The sequence below is a fragment of the Myotis yumanensis genome, unplaced genomic scaffold, assembly GCF_028538775.1.
Source record: "Myotis yumanensis isolate MYYU_CA2020_CCGP unplaced genomic scaffold, mMyoYum1.0.hap1 SCAF_10, whole genome shotgun sequence".
NCBI lineage: Eukaryota > Metazoa > Chordata > Mammalia > Chiroptera > Vespertilionidae > Myotis > Myotis yumanensis.
The window spans coordinates 52,063,376-52,080,981 of record NW_027223761.1 but is presented as its reverse complement, the minus strand read 5'-3'; the positions used below and the strand labels follow the sequence as shown (position 1 = coordinate 52,080,981).

At 38.8% G+C, this 17,606-nt stretch overlaps 1 protein-coding gene across 24 annotated transcripts in view; it reads left to right on the top strand.

The window, feature by feature from the left end:
* Positions 1-17,606, top strand: part of DLG2 (discs large MAGUK scaffold protein 2) — a 1,989,136-nt gene that overhangs the window by 1,958,996 nt on the left and 12,534 nt on the right. For 16 of the 24 annotated variants that reach the window (XM_070425737.1, XM_070425735.1, XM_070425742.1 and 13 more), the window contains 3 exons: positions 10,657-10,707; positions 11,623-11,724; positions 15,458-15,630. In XM_070425737.1, coding sequence (XP_070281838.1) covers positions 10,657-10,707; positions 11,623-11,724; positions 15,458-15,630 — 326 coding nt within the window. Of the gene's footprint in view, positions 1-39; positions 86-10,656; positions 10,708-11,622; positions 11,725-15,457; positions 15,631-17,606 lie in introns of all 24 variants that reach the window. The other 8 variants (XM_070425736.1, XM_070425738.1, XM_070425746.1 and 5 more) reach the window with 1 other exon arrangement.

Genomic DNA, 17,606 nt, shown 5'->3' with positions numbered 1-17,606 from the left:
CTTCCTCTCTCATTGCTCTCTCTGGGGACTTCCATGCAGGACATCCCCGGATTAGGTGACGACGGTTATGGAACAAAGACTCTGAGTAAGTTCCCAGGAATGGTCACTGTAACTTTCCTTTTCTTTTCCCTTCCTTTTGAGTTTGGCTTTTGTTCCTTTACTTGAGGGCCTTCTACTCCTAGCATGCACAAGATACGAGTTTTATTTGTTACGTAGCTGTGAATGCTCCTACAAAGTAATTTCCAACTGTTTTGCTCTGCATGTCAGCATTTAAAAGCCAAGTGTGTCGTCAGGCACTGTAACTTCTGTTGCGATTCACACCTTCCCTTTCTGACCGTGTGATATGGCCAACATGGTCCTGCTGCCAACTATGGCATCCCTTGCTCTGCAGCCTAATTTCTCCCAGAGAGCAAGGAGCCATGTTGAGGGAAAGGGCAAGCTAAATGTTCTAGAACAGGAAGGCGGAAATGTACTTTATGTCCTTTCTTCTGCCTTTTCACCCAGACCTTGACAAATTTGATAACTGGCTTGTACTTGGCTATTAGTAAAGGAGCTATTTTATAGTCAAAAGGAACATGCATTCTCAAAGTGTAAATATTAAGCTATTTGATCTTCCATGACTAATTCTTTGTTATTAACGTTGATTGCTTTTTTTTCTGACTTTCAGTGGTCCTGCTTGAAATGTTTGTATGATAAAAGTTTTAGACATGTGTTAATATGTTATTCTATTAGTGATGTATTAGCTTAGCTGTGTTACATAACAGGTCTTCATTTTATAGTGGAAAACTAAATATATTAAACCTTTAAATCATTTAGTTATTAATGCCTTTATCTGTGTCTCATTGCACTGAGCAATAACAAATAATCTTGTATATTAATACACTATGCTATGATTTTTCTTTCTTTAGTACTAACTTCATTGTGTAGGCACCAGTGAAATAAGAACAGAGTTTTGTGTCTTTTGCAACTGTATCACATGTTCAATTTTTGTTTGTTTTGTTTTAATTTAATAGCTATAAGCAATATTTTTAGAAGCTGATCATTTCATTTGTATAAAACAAAATAACATTGAGCTGAACTTTGTTTTCAAGAGCTGTTTATATAACCCTGCCTAATGATACCCTTCATCCTTCAAATTGTGACTTTGGATTTTTTTCTTTTTTAGTTACATATACAGAAAACAAAATCTGATCAAGAATAAACTACTGATCTCCTTAGAGATGAAAACTTTATCTTTGAGTCTCTATAGGGAACAGGTCATGAAATTTTTCTTGAATTAACAGCTGCAATTCAAATATTAATTTTAACATTATCTGGATAGCATCAAGTACCACCAGAGAGAGTTTCTAAATTTTCCATTTGCGGGGGTGGGGGGGGGGGGGGACATTTCAATGCATTGCTAATAAATGAACATCACTAATAAGTAGTTGCTATAGTGTCAAAAATATGAGTGATGCCCTTTTAAATCTAGAAAGTGCAAATGTTTTCTTACTCTAAAAAATTGAACAGATTTCAGTAGCATCATTCACCAATTAATGCTTTTGTTAGCCATAATTTGGACTTTTGCTGGAACACGTTTTTAATTTCCTTTTACCTACAAAAATTCTATTATACAATGTCTTGATGCTGAGAGAGATTGTTAAATAAAACACTGCATGGTCCTAAATTTCTCCATAGACAGTGTAGCTTCACTCTGAGTTATTTAAGAAGTAAAAATCAGAAGCAAACAAACAAAAAGAATGACATAGGCAGGAGATAAGTGAGCTTGGTAAAAAAAACAAACCCTTTTTCCCAATTCAAAGTACTAAAAATCATCGTGTGCATTCAGATAAACCATTGTTGGGTATATGCCCTGGCTTTTTTCAGTAATAGAAACTGATTCATCCACACTGCTTTCCCTAGTGCGCTACCTAAATTAGCGATGCAGTGCTGGTCATACATCAATTCAGAGAGAAATGATTCACATGACTTTAACCCATACTTTGATTTTTATTCGATTCATGTGCAAACTAATCCATCCTGGGTGTGCTAAATAACTCAACCATAGGAATCATTTCACAGTGTTTATATATGTATCATTGCATTGTATACTTTAAAGGTATTACAATATTATTTGTCAGTTATACCTCAGTAAAGCTAAATAAAACTAATCCATTCAATTGACAAGAATCTATATCAAATACTTTTAAGCATATCTTTACCATTAGAGAATGATGTTATGTATTCTTTTCCTTTTTCTAAAAATGCACAATAGTTATCACTGTTTAAAAAGCTAAAGTTATTATTAATCTTCAGAAATCTAATAGTCACATATTCTTCATTTAATTTAACTGATATACAAAGCAGTCAATAAGTTGATGAATTATCTTCTACAATTTAATACACAGTACATATGAAAGGATATGATTTTGGAAATAAAAGCTCTAATTCTGGCTTATACATCCCTGTTATGTGAGGTAAACTGTGTTTGCTTTTTTTAAAGTAATATCACTGTATAAGCAAGTCATTTAACATGAATTCAAAACATCCTTCATTCCAGGACCTGCTTGGTATCAGCTCACTTATCTCCTGCCTGTTTCATCCTTCCAGAAACTAATAACTATCCAAAGAAGAATCTTAAAATACAAACAATGAATTATAAAACTAATTCATGAATCATTTTTCCATGACTCATTTCTTCCTCCAAGATCTTCTATTCACTCTCTGAAGCAGAAAAGATCTCCAGCAATCCTTTTTCATCCTGAGAATTAGTTTAGGAAGTATTTAAATAGAAATAAAATTCAAAGGACTCTGGGGATCAATTGGCAATTTGAAATGCAATATTCCTACAAAATACCTAAAGGCTAAAATAGAGAACCAAAAAGCCTACAAGAAAACTGCCAGTTTAGAAACCCCTGAATTTATAGTCAAGAAACATCCACCTGAGACACCCAATAACACAACTCTGGAAAATCAGACCTAGGAACAGGTCAAAGTATTTATAAAAAGGAAGTGCTTAGCTTGACGTTATACATTTTTTTGTAATTAAAGATACTTTCCTAAAAAAAACAAAAAACAAAACAAAAAAACAGCAATCAAGTAGTAGTTTTCTGAAAAATGGAGATAAAGTTTTCATCTTTTTTATCTTATCTGCGTTTCCTTAATGCGGTCTCCTCTGCGGCCTTTTACTTGCCTTTTGCTCCCATTTCTAGTTGCCGTGCATGAGTGTGTGCCTTTAAGTTCTGGCTGCTCGCCAATGCTTGGTATCTTTTTAATTTGCTGTGCTGTTCTTGCAGAACATGCTTCTTCTAATGCCAGCGATAGCGAAAGTAGCTACCGTAAGTTATTGCTTTGGTTTGTGGCTTTTTTCCTTTGCAATTGCCCCCCATTGCCTGTGGTGGTCATTTCAGATTTTTGCTGTTGTTGTTTTCATCTTCATCCAAAGCAAATGGCTTGAAATGAAATCATCCTTTGATGTGGAAAGATACAAAAGACACTAGGGCCCCCGGTGGACTCGTGTGATTAATGCAAGCAGTTCCAACCCCAGTGGACTGGCCTATGAAGCAATTCTCCCAGAGAAGGTGGGGGGAAAGTTCAACCTGGTGGGTTTTGACATTCTGCCCCTGCCTCCAATCCCCAGATAACTTAAACTCCCTGTATGAGGGTTGAAAGTCATGGTTTTATTATCCTTCTCCCTTCTGTTCCTGACCCCCTTTACAAGTGAAATCTTTCTAAATTACAGTGTTCCTTTTAAACCAAGCATGAACCTTTTATATCTCTTCTCTCCTTGATTACAATTTTAAGGTAGATACTAAGATACTCTAACATTATATGTTTGATGGTTGGGAAGTGATGAAAAAGTTTCATCCTTTAATGTTGAAGGGACTCACATTTTTTCTTTAAGTGAACAAATCTTGGATCAGAAAGCTTAACTGAAAAGGTAGGTAACTACTTAAAAGTATTTCTGGTCTTTGTTTGGTTACCTCAAGCCATTTGCTTAGTGTGTAAAAAAGTTCACCAAACACCAAGCACATCCTTTTGATCAGTTCTTGTGGTTTCTTACCACCTACTCACTGGTTTTTGGTGACTAACATAGGTACATAATCTTAACTGGGATTTTTACAATTTCTACAATATTTCTTGGTACTCCTTACTGAAATGGGTTACTCAAATAGCAGTTGGTGAGGATATTAGAAAACTGCTGGCCCAGTACTTATGACCCACAGCTACCAAGACAGAAATTGGTTGGGATTTTGTTCCTTGGATAGTGTATTAATTGAAAACTAGAATAGATTTTGTTGGGTTGGTTCTATTTTTTTTTTTTTTTCACTAGAGTGGTACTTTACAAAACCATGCCTTTTTTGAGGTAGACTGCCACACAGTATTCTTGGAATATGACAAATTTAATTTGGATTTTGAGAAAGGCTTTGGAGAACCAGATAGAAAAAAGAACAAAAGAGGAAAGGTGACAGAGGGGGTCAAGGCCAGAGGAGGGAGACAAAACACACCATGAGATAAAATAAAAAAAACATTGTGATGCAATACCGTTGATCCGACAAATTTTAGAACCACCTAATTTTCTTCCTCAACAGAGTGACAAGTCTTATGAATGAAGGAATCACTGAGTTCTTATCCTCAATTTGGCCCTTAACCTTGTTATAATCTTCCTATTCTTACAATTTTACAATTATCCCAACTTGAAGAAACATTTGCCTCCCCACTCTCTTCATTTGATTTAAAACAAAGAACCCAGGCCAGGAAGAAGTGACCAAAGATTTTTCTTCCTGACCCCTGAGGTACCCTCAATTTAGGATAAGGAAATATACCATTTTTCAGGTTTCATGGCCCTACTTTCTTTGATGTTCAGTTTCCAGTTTTTAAGTGTTGAGCTTCCATCCTGTAGACATGGGTATAGAAAGGAGATCACACCTTGTTTTTTTAATCATTTTTATGGAAAGTATATACAAGAACTACCTTTTCCTCTAGAAATCTTTTTAGAGTATTATAGAGACCCCTCTTTTCTCTTCCAGACCTGGGAATGTTCTACCTAGAACAACTGACTTTTAAAAATTGGGCCAAGGCTTTTAGCTGCTTGACAAGTTTTGATAGTAACGTTCCAAGATGACACCACATAATTCCTTTCACTCTCAGATAAATGTTAACTGAATGAATAAAGGCAACATTTGGAAGCAGCTTGAATTATCTCTGAGAAGAGAGGAGAGTTGGAACTGGACTCTATGGTATTACTAGAGCAAATATGGAGTCTAACAATCTAGGTTGATTTGGGTCTCATCTGAGGTTACAGAAGGTCAGCCTCTCCGATTGCTTTCTTTACAAATGAACAAAAGTAAGAAGAGCCTTTGTCAGAGCTTAGAGGAGTAACTGATTTTCCTTTCTCCAGGATGGAAACATGAGGGGTTACAGAGGAATAGTAATTTATTTATTCAGCAGCTACTGTAGGTCATTCTCTCTTCATAGGCACCATCAGACCCAGTATGAATCTCAACCAACTCCGGAGCTCAGCACATGTATAGTGGAGAGCAGTAAATAACACATGCACAAAGTGTGTCAGTTTCTAGGGTAGAAGTCTAGCCCAAGACAGTGATTTCAAAGAGGAAGTGGCTTTAAACTGAGCTTTGGAAAGAAGAGGTGCTTACCAGCCAGATACGTTTAGGAAGAAACCTTCCAGGTAGGACACTGGCATGAAAGAAAGGCACACGGGCTTGGGACAGACATGGTTTCCAGAAAGTGCCATTTTAAAATCAAAATAGGCTGCACTTTCTATTGATTTCCTGGCTTTTGCTGTAATTATGACTACTTTATGCCTCATAAATAGCAGAGTAAACAAACACTAAAAGGACCATTTTCCACTGATGTCCCCGTGTTATTTTTAACCCTTAAAATCATTCCATGTCCACACTGGGGACAAAATGGCTTTAAATCAGCAGTTAGAAGCAAAGACCCAGGCTGCACCATGCACTCTGCATCCTGGAGTTACAGATTGTAACAACCTTACTTAAAAGCCTCATACATTCCTGAGAAGACAAACACACACACACACATTTAAACAAACCTCAAATTCTAATAAATAGCTCAGAGCTTTGCTGCACCATCTCAATCATTATAGAATTTTTTTTTCAAAATCCAACTATACTGAGCACTAGCCAAATGCAGATAATTATAGGGCACATTGTCTAATTATGCTAATGCCACCTCAGAACTATCTTAATTATGGACTCATTTCAGATTTCTGTCTGTCAACAAAGTAGTACAGTGCTGGCTGTATTTGTGGCTTCGTTTTCAATTGCCCTTGTATCGGGATGCAAGGAAGGCCATGCAGGTATAATGGAGACTTTCCAATCCCTACAGCTAAAGACTGCCTTCCTCAAAGCTCAGTAAAGCTCTTATGTCATTATGGATAGGGGGAGCTGATGATTATCTTTCTAACCCATTGGTGCTCACCAGCTAAGTAGAATTTTTAAAACTAGAAGCTTAAGGAAGTGATCTGAGTGAAGTTGAGGGGCTGATGAGGAGACCCAAGACTTTTCTATTGGAATCAATCAAAATGATGCCCATATTCTTGTCCTTGGCTTCATGTCCCAAATATTGCCCTTATATTTCCTGTAGTTCTTTAGCCTTCATAAAGCAATTTTTCATTATATCTATTTTCTCATTTGATTTCTACAACAAAACTATGAGATGCATCTTGTAGTAATATTCCATTTTACAGATGAAGTAGCTGAAGCTCCAAGAGGCAATGTACCTCGCTGACATGGTGGCACTGCAGATCCAACCAAGGCATTTTAATTCTGAATCCTGTACATTCCCACCCTCCCCTAGAGTTTGTAATCCAGGCCTCTTCATGTTTTCTCTGGAATATTTCAACCATCCCATCTACCTGTCAAATTAATACAGCAGCAACCTTTATATAGCATTAACCATGTTCTAAGCCTGATGTTAAGGCCCTATATAGTACATTAACTGATTTAATCCTCTGAACATCCCCTGGAGATTCACTGTAATCTGGAAGAAATCACTGTCTTTGAACCTCAGTTCTCTCCTATGTAAAATGAGTAGTTTGGTTTCAAACAGAGATGGCAAGTAGATTTTAATCAAGATTACAACTCTGACCATTTGGTAATATCTGCCTGAAGAGTTGTCCTGGAAGTATTGAGGCCAACTTAAGGCTCTGCAGTAATTCAGGCAATGACCCATTGTGATGACGGTCAAGGACATGGGATGGGGGAGTGACATCATGTGCTATATACCCGCCATCTATGAACCACAGGAACTTCAAACCCTTCCTTAACACTAACATTCTATGGCTCTAAGAACCTAATTTATTCTTAACCATCAAATGGAGGCACTAAACACTAAACTTAGAATATTAATTGTACTATCCCTGGTCTTCTCTTCCCTCCTCTCTTTTCTAGTTTCCAAAAATTCCGAAAGAACATCAACTTGCTTTTCTCTATCATCAGTGCATATCAAGGTCTTACTCCAAGTCCCGCTTATTGTGACTTGCTTCCAGTTCAAACACCAAGTGTTTTATGGAGGTTGTTACAAAGGCTGTTTCCTGCAGCTGCAGATGCCCCCACACAGCACTGCTGCTCTCCCACTCTCAGCCATGCAGTTGCAAAAACAAGACCAAGTAACAGTTGGTACCCTTTTGTTGGCTGTTCTTCCCAAGTGCCAACACCTCCGGAAAAAAAATAGAAAAACTACTACCAATCACAATTTTATGGAGATAACACAACTTTTTTTAAGAGTTGATGTTCATAGGTGGTGTTCACAGGTGGCCCCTCAGTGACTCTGACCCAGTTCAGCGGCTATCTCTGCCACCCATTCTTTGCTCATTGGTAAGGTCTGCTTCTATATCCCAGCCCCCAGAGAATTCTACATGTCTTGCCTTTTTGAGACAGTGTCATATACTCAACAAGGAGTCAAAAAAGGTGTGATTTTAAATATTGACTCCACTACTTACTACCTGAGAAAACAGGCCCCATTATATCTTATCCTCAGCTACTTCATCTGTAAAATGGGTTATCATCAGAGCACCTACCACAAAAGAAATGGCTGTGAAAGCCCTTTATGGCCTGGAAAGTGCCATACACATGGATTATCTTTCCTTCATTGCTGTGACCTTTTTCCCTCTGCCTCTTAGTCTTCTTTCCATTACCCATAGGGCTTTTCATTCTTGAACATGAAAGTGAAAGTTGGTTTAAGGTGCCGAATTCACAGCTATTATGTGATACCAACCACCATAGCTTCCCTAGAAACTTCTTTACATAACACCTGACTGTCGCAGAGTCATTAGAATTGGGATGGGCCTTGACATAGGGATGTTGCCACTGCTAGTCTTACTGTTCTGAACAAGAAGCAGTGCCTGGTATAAGTTAGAAAGTAAACCAAAAAGCAATTGATAAACAAAGAACTACAGATTTGTCTAACAAAATTAATCAAAGCTATGTTGCTTTGACCTAGTTTTGTGAATCACAAATTATACGGACTGACACCAAATACCTTATTAGAATGATTTGCAAGACCACTGGAAAGAGATTCCTAGGGGAACATAACGTGTTACATTCATTGAGAGAAAACCATACTTCCTAAAGTGAATGCACATAGAAACACAAAGTAGAACCTACCTTTGGCCTCATTACTCATCCTGTTTTCTACCACTGAAAATAGAAGGCAAATTTATTGACATCATTATGTTAAGTGCTGGAGACACAGTAGTAAATGAAACCCACTCCTTGCCTTTATGGAGTTCCTAGTCTAGTGGCGGGATATAAATATCACCTGATGTTTAAAACTTTTGTTAGACCATAGTTAGTATTCTCCTTTTACATTTTAATCATTCTACCTAAATTTCCCTGTAAAAATAGTCTAACATTAACTCTAAGTCTGCCATTCTTCTATTCCCAAAGCTATACTTTCCCCCAACTATTTTACACCTGTATTTTGATTCCTATGACCTCTACCTCTCAGGCTTTAGATAAGTGGGAACCAATCACTTTTTGCCTCGCCTCCGTAAATGTCAGTTTTATTTATTAAAATGAATCATTTTTCTTGAATTTTAAAATAATGTAAATCTGACTGTTCAATACCAAACCCCTGCCCAGATGTGAGAATGTGCCCTGAAGACTTCTAGGGAAGCTATGAGTGATGCCACTTAGAAAGAACATCAGGCCCACTCTCCATGCCTTTAGGAAATAGGTTGGCCTAGTGGTACATTCTGAGAATAGGCCCTGCTTAAGGGTGAAGTAAGTATGACTTAGGCCGGGGCCATTTCTCATGCTTATAAATGTAAGACACCCCTACCCAACCCCACCTACCCAGTCTCTAGGGAAGACATCTGTATTTCATAGTTTTCTCCACATACTTGCTTAATTTCCCCAAATCTGTTGTCAGTCTGCAACTGACTGTGCTATGAACTCTTTTTATGAAATGAACTCACCTGGTCTGGTGCTATGGCTTTTGAAGGAGGAACATGTGGTGTTGACAGACGGACAGTGTTTGAGGGGTGATGGGAAGATAAAGCAGTAAGATTCATTGCCTTTTGGTTTCAGGAAAAATTACCTCCTCTGTAGAACAACAGGCAGGAAGCCCTTTTCAACAGCCCTAAACTATTTCCCATCAAAGGACAGTTACCCCCAGCCTAAAGCAAATAAAAGAGCAGACCCTTCTGGGTTTGCAGCTGAATCAGCCTAATCTCATGCCCAGGTCATCAACTGGATAAAATAGTTGATTGAAAAAAATATTTGCCTAAAACCAATTTACCTTCCATGGTTATTTGTTGGCTTGAGGCCCACCATGAATCAGAAGGCTGGTGGCAAATGACAGGGAGGGGCTGACACTTTTGCTACATTGTCTTTCCGAGTTCTTTTCCCAGAGTTTCACGGCTAGATTTAATGGCAATTATCACCAAGGACTTAGGGGACTCTTTAATTTTTTACCTTCTTGACTCAGCATTTTCCTGATGAATTAACATTAGAGTAAAATCCTCTGTGTCCAGTAATATATGCTGAGGAAGTTTTTGCATCATAAATGAAGCAAGCAGACACTTGCTTTTGAATAGTGTGCTTCTTTGGGAAATAAAATAGAAGATGAAATAAAAGGTCCCGAAATTCTGATAATCTAAGCAGCCAACTATTGGATGGAGCCTGTTTTTGAACTAGACCAGTGGTCGGCAAACTGCGGCCCCTTGAGTGTGGCTCTTCCACAAAATACCACGTGCAGGCGCGCACGTACCGTGTGATTGAAACTTCGTGGCCACACTCAAGGGGCCAAAGAGCCGCATGTGGCTTCAGAGCCGCAGTTTGCCAACCACTGAACTAGATGATCTTGTTTTAAGTAGTAATGCTGGGTGTAGGGGCCATGGCGCTCCACTGCTCAGTGTCAGAGGAAAGGCAGCCTCAGAAGCCACTGCCCTGATGAGCTGCGGACAACTAGCCTCCATTCGTTATCTAGAGGCATGGCCACCGGTAACCTGACACTGTGATAGTGCTAAACAGTTTTATGAGGATGAAGGGAGTTTTGGAATCAAACGAGAAGAGAGAGTAAGGAAAATGAACCCTGAACTGTGCCTGTTTCCTATGCTTCAGAGCAGTGCTTGTAGCTGTAGTATATGACTGGTTGTTAGTCCACTGTACATTTCCTTTCTTCTCTTCCCAGGAGGGCAAGAAGACTTCATTCTTTCTTACGAGCCTGTCTCAAGGCAGGAAAGTAAGTTTCCCTGCATTCTCTGCTTCCTGAATTCCAGGCCACAACAGGTGACACCACAATAGGAGGGAAAGAGTGAAGGAATAAGGGAAATAAACTCTGCTTAATGCTCGGCTGTCAGGACACATGCTCTCTCTTTGGCCCTATCCCCAACACACACTGCTGACCATGGAGGAGGGAGCAGCCCCTCCAGATGAGTGGTCCTTATCAGAGAGCCCCGCCTATAGCACTGGATACAATCTCCCAGGAGACTGAAGACAGCTCAGTATTGAGAAGGGCTTTCTAGCAGACTTGGCCTAGGTTACAGGTCATCTCTGGGCTGCTCCAGGAGCCTGCCTTTGCTTTTCCTGGAGGCATTCAGACAGAAGCTAATGGCTGTGACATTGTAGAGAAAATGCAAGGATCAGATGAGGAGTTGTACCCAGTGAACTTCACAGTTCCTTCTAACCCCTCACTACAAGGGAATGGGGAAAACTCCACAGAGTATAAACGGCATTTTGAGCCGAGGAGAAATTATAAAAACATAAGTTTCTGTTACTACTAACAATTACTTTGTAAAGTCATTATCTAAACAATGGCCAAACAGCTGCTTTGGAATCTTTCTTCTCCCACTGAGCTGACAAAATGCAATAGTTGTTTTGACATCGTGTAGGCACAGCCTAAGAGCAAGCAAAACCCCTCCAAATGCTTCTGAATTTCATTGACAGACACTGCAGTTGCTTTTTTCCTGTTAATGAATTCCAGAAAGTAGTCACAGCAAACAAACGGGTTCCATGTCAAACATCAATTTCCCAATGCAGGGCTGTATGGGCAATTTATCCAATGCAGTAACGCCCTCTGCAATTCTTATTGTTTGGCAATTTTACAGTCATTTCCGTGTCTCTCTCCTCATCTGCCTCTTCCTCTTCCTTTCTACAGTAAACTACACTCGGCCAGTGATTATCCTGGGCCCCATGAAGGATCGGATCAACGACGACTTGATATCTGAATTCCCTGACAAATTTGGCTCCTGTGTGCCTCGTAAGTATCACTTCTCTTTTCTCTGAGGGGCGGGCGGGAAGGCTTGGCTCCCTTTGAGATGATAAAACGTAATTCTGTTCCTCCAATAGTCTCTCCAGTAATTCAAATATTTTCAGTTACCTACTGTCTATGCATCTTATTTAATGTTATCTGCCTAATGCTTTTCATCTATCCTGCTATGTATTGTTCTCTATTTAGTGAGTATGGTATGTTCTCCACACTGATGGTGCTCACCAAGAAAGCAGGATGGACCCTGTCCTTATCATTGTGATAGCATTTAAAATAGCAGAGGATTATTGATAGGCATCGGTATGTTCTTGTAGATTGATTGAAATGCCACTGAAGCATCTTTTACCATAGAATGAGAGAGCTCAGAAACAGTCTTATGTTAAAATCACCTCAAGATGACTTAGGGCCATGCATCAGTTTAAAAATAAAACAAAATAGTCTTCCCCTGTGTGTTAATAGTCCCAGGTGTTGGGAGGATGAAGACAAGAAGGTGTATAAAACTTTAAAGTCCCCTCTAGGCCATTACAGACTTTAATCTACTTTGTCATATGGACAACTAACAGGTGTCCTGGTCCCTCTGAGAGTATCCCTGTAAAATTCTCTCTGCACTGCCTCCTTCCACTCACCATATATTCCCTACTCAACTCACTTCCATCTTTCTCACTGTCAAATTAATGCACGGAAGCCTTCTGTGTATGTAGACAAACCCACCAGAAAATTTTAATTGATTAGCTAATTGAGCTCTTAAAACTGATCCCAACAGATATTTCTTTCTCACTCTCCATGTTTAAAGCTCTATGCTTTGAAGTATCTCTTATATTTCAGTACTACACATGTCACCTGGAATGCATAAGAATAGCAGGAATTGTATGTGTGCAGTACATGCACAGAAGGGAACTAGAATGATGACTATATCTCGAGAAACTGTTCCCAGTGAGGGTTCTGGGGAGAGAACCTGCCAAAGAACCCATACTGAGAAAGACTCCACATAGAAATGATCAAGTCAAACTACTTAGAGCAACTTCCAGTTTGTTCCTCCAATTTTGAAAAAAAAAAACACAATCCTTAAGTATCATTTTCATTTTCTCCTCAACCTTGCACACTCTTCTCTTACTCTTTTTTTAATTAATAGCACTATAAAATGATAATAAACACGTGTTCAATGTACGTGTTTACAAACACGTGTTTCTAAAACTTGGAAATGCTAAAAATAGAGTTAAACAAGAAAATAAAACCATACAGAATCCCACACAGTACCCAGAAATAACATCACTGTTAGTATTTTCCATCTATTCATTCTTTCTATATGAGCATTTTCTCCTGTGGTTGGATACATATTAGATATATACAGTATTTTTTATTTAACATTAAAACTAGAGAGCCACTCTCTAGTTCATGCACACTGAAAGGAAATTAATTAGAAGAAATGTTTTAATATTGCTATTCACCCTTTCTCTATAAGTGTCAACCAAATTCACAATCAACATGACAGATGGAAACACATGCATGTGATTGGTGCCAGCAAGAGCTTTATATATATAGATAAACTTGCTTAATTAGACCTGCTTTCTGATTTAGCTAAACTTATTCCAGCCCAGTGAAGCACCCCAACTTCTCTTTCAAGTAGTTATCAGCAACACAGCAGTAAATATCAACACAAAGCAGATTATCATTATAGATCACACAGGGAGAACAAAGGATGAAATATTTAACTGCAGCAGTGTTTGACTATTCTGCGCAGTGAGAAAACCTGAAGTCATTTTCAAGGTCCACCATTTCTTACTTCTTTTCAGTCGGGTCCAAGTTTCTAAACTTTCTAAATCTCCATGTTCCGGCTAATGAAAAGAAAATAGGATTCTACTGAGTCACCTATCTACCTGCTCCAGGACTTCTGTGAGGATCAAATGAGATGAGGCACAGGAAAATGCTTCACAGACATTTGGTTAAAGTGTAAAATGTTTCCACCTGGCTGTAAAGCAAGTTGTGTTCCTGGGCTGGAGAAACTCCAAGGAGGCTAGACACTAGAGCAGTGGTGCTCAACCTTCTCGCCCTTTAAATACAGTTCCTCATGTTGTGACCCAACCATAACATTATTTTTGTTGCTACTTCATAACAGTAATGTTGCTACTGTTATGAATCGTAATGTAAATATCTGATATGCAGGATGGTCTTAGGCGACCCCTGTGAAAGGGTCGTTTGAATGCCAAAGGGGTCTCGACCCACATGTTGAGAACCGCTGCTCTAGAGAGAGGAAGCGTTGCTGCATGACATCATTACCTGGTGCCCACAGCAACCGTTTCCGGGCTGGGCTGTGGACCACATTTTGCGCCATGGGGTCTCTGCAGCAGCAGCTGCGATTTGGTGGGCCGTCACTCCAGGGCGGTGGCAGGGCCTGTGTCCCACTTGGGGGAAGTCAAGTGTTGCTTTGTGGGCGCGAGGTCCGCAGTGCCGTTCATTTGTAAATGGCCAGTGCACATCACAGCAGCTCCTGCATTGAGCGTCTGTTCCTTGGACAGTCAGAGGGACACTTAGCATATTAGCCTTTCATATATAGAGATTTTATATAAATATTTTGAATTTTTACTATGCCATAATTAAGCATCTTCCTTTATGGGTATTTTGGGTTTTCTCTGCTTTTCACTATTATGGAATTGTAATTAAATGTTAAAGTTATTTATAATTTATAAACTGGTATAATTGAACATCTTTCAAGATAAAATTTTATGTTTTGGCAATTTTTAATATAGATTCCTAGAAATACTGTAGCTAAATCAAAGATTGGAAATATATTAACATTTTTTATTAATATTGATAATTGTTTGCTCTTCTCCTCTTACAAAGAATTTAGTCACCTCTAGCCACAGAGTTGATGACTTTGAGTCCCACCTAAACTGTGATGATCTAATTTTATATATTTTTATTTTTTATATATATTTTTTTTTATTGATTTTTTTACAGAGAGGAAAGGAGAGAGATAGAGAGTCAGAAACATCGATGAGAGAGAAACATCCATCAGCTGCCTCCTGCACATCTCCTACTGGGGATGTGCCCGCAACCTAGGTACATGCCCTTGACCGGAATCAAACCCGGGACCTTTCAGTCCGCAGGCCGATGCTCTATTCACTAAGCCAAACCGGTTTTGGCAATTTTTAAATTCCTGAAGATATTTCTACTGTATGTCCTCTTTTTTTCCTGGTTATATGACACATTTTCTTGCTTCATTGCTTGTCCCATAATATTTTATTGTGATATTACATCACTGAGAACCTGGGTTTTGTAATTTTTCTTTATAAAATATTAAGTTTTTGTCCTGACAGGTAATAATTTACTGACAGATCAGCTTCTTCCAGTAATGATGGTGAAGATGGGTCTAGAGTAACTTTCCAAAATTTTATCTTTCTGGGGCCACTGTATGACCTCTAGACTATCCATTAAGAAATGAAAGTAGAATGAATGTAGTCCCCCTTATATGTTTCTCTTATCAAGAATCACAGCTCTGCACTGCCTGTTGTCTGATGCCTGAAAATAGTTGTTCCATAGATTTTGTCTAGTTTTATAGTTGTTTACAGTAGGAGGCTTAAGACTGGTACCTATGACTGTGCCATGGTACTTCATATTACATATTTTTATCTATTTATGTTGGGTGTGTAGTGGGGTAAATAAGTGTAAAGAAGTTTATGGGTGTCAATGTAAGATCTTCATGTTATTTTTTTGTTTTATAAAGATACTACAAGGCCAAAGCGTGACTACGAGGTGGATGGCAGAGACTATCACTTTGTCATTTCCAGAGAACAAATGGAGAAGGATATCCAAGAGCACAAGTTTATAGAAGCCGGCCAGTACAACGACAACTTGTATGGAACCAGTGTGCAGTCTGTGAGATTTGTAGCAGAAAGGGTATGTTCACCAACCATCCATCGTACACCTCCCCTGCCGACGGGTCCCAGCTGGCAAACTGCATATTTTGGTCATTACTCTTTCCTGATTGCAGTTGTAAAGTTTGATGAAATAATCCTTTTAGACCTCTAAGCAAAGAATCACTTTAGAGCATGGTCATTAATCTTTGTTCTAATCTCAGTAAAATAAGCTGATGGACTTGAGGGGGCAAGGGTGGCATATAAACATAAAGGCATTGAACAGCTTGAAGTTTATGAAGATTCCCTTTGTCCTTGACTTTGGTCCCAGGAAACAACATCGAACTTATTAAGGAAGCTTCATTACTCTTGGTGGTTTAGATCAGCATCCTCTAGTCTGTTTATTAGCAGGAGTTACGTCTTATCTCCCTGAAAACTTAAGATCCCCGTGATCAAGAGAGAGAGATGGGCTGACTGCCAAGCCTACTACTGGCAAAAATTCCAACTTAAGGTTGCTGTTGTTGCTGCGATTGCCTCTCTGCTAATAATTTTAAGTGACTGGAAAGAGGAGAACATTCCAAAGAGAATAGGATAGAAAAGCACATGAGTATGGCTTTAAGATCTGCCTATAGAGACATCCAGATCTGTCAACAGAGAATTCATTTCATAAGAGAGGGGAAAAGAGTTAAGAGCCAATTATATTTGTTATATAATTGATATTTATTGTTGGGTTGAATACTGTTTTCTCCCTGTTGGTGTACTGGTACAAAAATGAAGTAAGAAATTTAAATGTCTACCTAAGAATACACTAAGCAGCTGCATCTATTTCCCTCTCTCTCAAAAGTTAGTTTCTATAACATACTGTTTGTAATCGGTTTCCTGGAGAATCGCATCTAGTCTCCTCTTTGAACATAAAGATACAACCGTTGTTAACTCGAAATGTTCTGGCCAGTGAATAAATCACTTAGAAACTTTATGCAGCTGCTACACTTCACAGATAGCAGACTTGGAATCTATTACTTCTGTGGTAAAGGCTTGAACCATCTCAGTGCATTTCTCCTATTATAAGAGCTCAAGTATTCATGGACTCAGCTCATTTTCACTTAAATATTATAGATGAGTTGTTATCCCCTATTTAGGACTGTTTCTATCTGTATAATGTGCTTTTTCTCTTCTTGTGTAAAGTTCTGCCAGCATCAGAGTAATGAGGCCATTTCTCTCCAGGAGGTAGAATCTGATGTGTGGCAAATATATCTACTTTTCTAGAAATACTTTATAAAGCAACTCCTTGCTCTGAGCACTCATTGCAGTGGAAGCCAAGTTAAATGAGCTGTGCTATAATGTAATAGGGTTTCTATTCATTAACAAACAAGAAATTTACATACCCTGTGCAAGCCTCTCTCTCAGCATTTAAGATACAAGATTTAATTTACTCTTGTTGTGAGTGTCCTCTGCTAGGCTGGGCATATCAAGGTCAGGATACATATAAGCACTCAGCAAATACTGATGGAATTATTCTAAATTCACATGATTACCATTCCTCCAAATTTATCATCAGGCGGGATGAGACAATGAGGTGTCCGTTTATTCCAACCAACAGCTCTGTGAGCGCTCAAGATTTGTGTTTCCATCCTCCTAACACTGAGACTTTGGGCAAGTTCGTTCATATTTCTAAGCCTTAGTCTTCTCTTCTGTAAAATGCAGTTGATAATACCTACCTCATAGATGTGGGAATTTCTTCTTGACAGTTGTCTTCAGAGATGGTTTCTGGGCTTTATGAGAATAGACCGGTCACATTACATATGTCTACATATCTTCTCTGGACAAAGCATCAGCTATTTATTGGGGAGATGGGTGCACCATGCAGTGTGCAGATGATGCTTTATTGAGTTGTACGCTTGAAACCTGTATGGCTTGCGAACCAATGTCACCCCATTAAATTCCATTAAAAACTAAACAGTTAACTGAGATAACACATGTGGAATGTCTATCCCAAGGGCAGACACTTAGTAAGGGAGT